At 58.4% G+C, this 1,890-nt stretch overlaps 1 protein-coding gene across 1 annotated transcript in view; it reads left to right on the top strand.

Moving 5' to 3' along the window:
• Positions 1–202: 202 nt before the first annotated feature.
• The window catches only part of TGOLN2 (trans-golgi network protein 2), a gene marked incomplete at its 5' end in the record, with an annotated part of 3,482 nt that continues 1,794 nt past the window's right edge, over positions 203–1,890 (top strand). Inside the window, one exon of the mRNA XM_010283657.1 lies at positions 203–1,720. Coding sequence (XP_010281959.1) covers positions 203–1,720 — 1,518 coding nt within the window. The remainder of the gene's footprint in view (positions 1,721–1,890) is intronic.

Consider the following 1,890-nt stretch of genomic DNA (forward strand, 5'->3'; position numbering starts at 1 on the left):
GGGCTCCCTCGGGGGCAGCCTGCCGCCGGCTTTGTCGCCCCTTTGGTTCCCCGCTCCCATTGCCCTTGCAGGAGATTTTTCTTTCGCGCTTGTCGGCAGTGGGGCTGCGTTGGCCAAGAAGCTGTCTCGGACAGCCAGGCACGCTGCTTACACCGACGGCGGGGCCAGGCAGTGACTCTTACCTCTGTGTGTTTGCTGACAGCTGCGGGGCAGAAGCCAGAGGAAACAGAGGCCGGCAAAACTTCATCAGGTGCTGGGGGGTCCCTCCAGCTGGTAGCACATAACAGCCAGGAGAACCGAGGGGATGAGCACGTGGATACGTCCAAAAGGAATGAAAAGCAGCGCTCTGAATCAGATCCACCCAACGACAAAGACACCTCCAAATTGGACACGAATAATGAAATGACGATGATTAAGGACCAGAGGGACACAAATGTGTCTGTCGCCAGTAGCAGCATGGAGAAGCAGACAGATGGCCAGGGTGTTGATGGCCAAGGCAGCAACACAAGTTACCAAACCAACAAAGAAAATGGCCGCACTGGTAACCAGACCGAGAGCCAGAGCAGTAGCCCTGATAACCAGGAGAGCAACCCCGGCCGTGGCAACCAGAGCCAGGGCAACAACCAGGACAGCAACCCCAGCAGTGGCAACCAGAGCCAGGGCAACAACCAGGACAGCAACCCCAGCAGTGGCAACCAGAGCCAGGGCAACAACCAGGACAGCAACCCCAGCAGTGGCAACCAGAGCCAGGGCAACAACCAGGACAGCAACCCCAGCAGTGGCAACCAGAGCCAGGGCAACAACCAGGACAGCAACCCCAGCAGTGGCAACCAGAGCCAGGGCAACAACCAGGACAGCAACCCCAGCAGTGGCAACCAGAGCCAGGGCAACAACCAGGACAGCAACCCCAGCAGTGGCAACCAGAGCCAGGGCAACAACCAGGACAGCAACCCCAGCAGTGGCAACCAGAGCCAGGGCAACAACCAGGACAGCAACCCCAGCAGTGGCAACCAGAGCCAGGGCAACAACCAGGACAGCAACCCCAGCAGTGGCAACCAGAGCCAGGGCAACAACCAGGACAGCAACCCCAGCAGTGGCAACCAGAGCCAGGGCAACAACCAGGACAGCAACCCCAGCAGTGGCAACCAGAGCCAGGGCAACAACCAGGACAGCAACCCCAGCAGTGGCAACCAGAGCCAGGGCAACAACCAGGACAGCAACCCCAGCAGTGGCAACCAGAGCCAGGGCAACAACCAGGACAGCAACCCCAGCAGTGGCAACCAGAGCCAGGGCAACAACCAGGACAGCAACCCCAGCAGTGGCAACAAGGACCAGGGCAACAACCAGGACAGCAGCAACAAGGACCAGGGCAACAACCAGGACGGCAACAACCAGGACAGCGGCAACAAGGACCAGGGCAACAACCAGGATGGCGGCAACAAGGACAGCGGCAACAACCAGGACGGCGGCAACAAGGACCTGGGCCACGACCAGGACGGCGGCAACAAGGACCTGGGCCACGACCAGGACAGCGGCACTGAGAACCAGGACAGCAACGTCATGAACCAGGGCAGCAATGTCGTGAACCAGGGCAAGAACCGGGACAGCAATGTCAAGAACCAGGGTAGCAACACTGAGAACCGGGACAGCAACATCGAGAACCAGGGTAGCAATGTCAAGAACTCAGGCAGTGACAGCGATAACCATACCAACAACCAGGGTAATCAAATGGGCCCACAGAGAGAGAAAAATGTATCACCACAATCAACTTCCTCTGCTGCTGAGAGCGACAGCTTTCTAGAGGATGAAGAAAGCCCCAAAGAGGAAGAGGATGGGGCTAAAGATGGCAGCGATGCCTCCTCCTTTAATAAGGAGAAAGAGAAGAGCATT

The sequence above is a fragment of the Phaethon lepturus genome, unplaced genomic scaffold, assembly GCF_000687285.1.
Source record: "Phaethon lepturus isolate BGI_N335 unplaced genomic scaffold, ASM68728v1 scaffold10823, whole genome shotgun sequence".
Lineage (NCBI taxonomy): Eukaryota > Metazoa > Chordata > Aves > Phaethontiformes > Phaethontidae > Phaethon > Phaethon lepturus.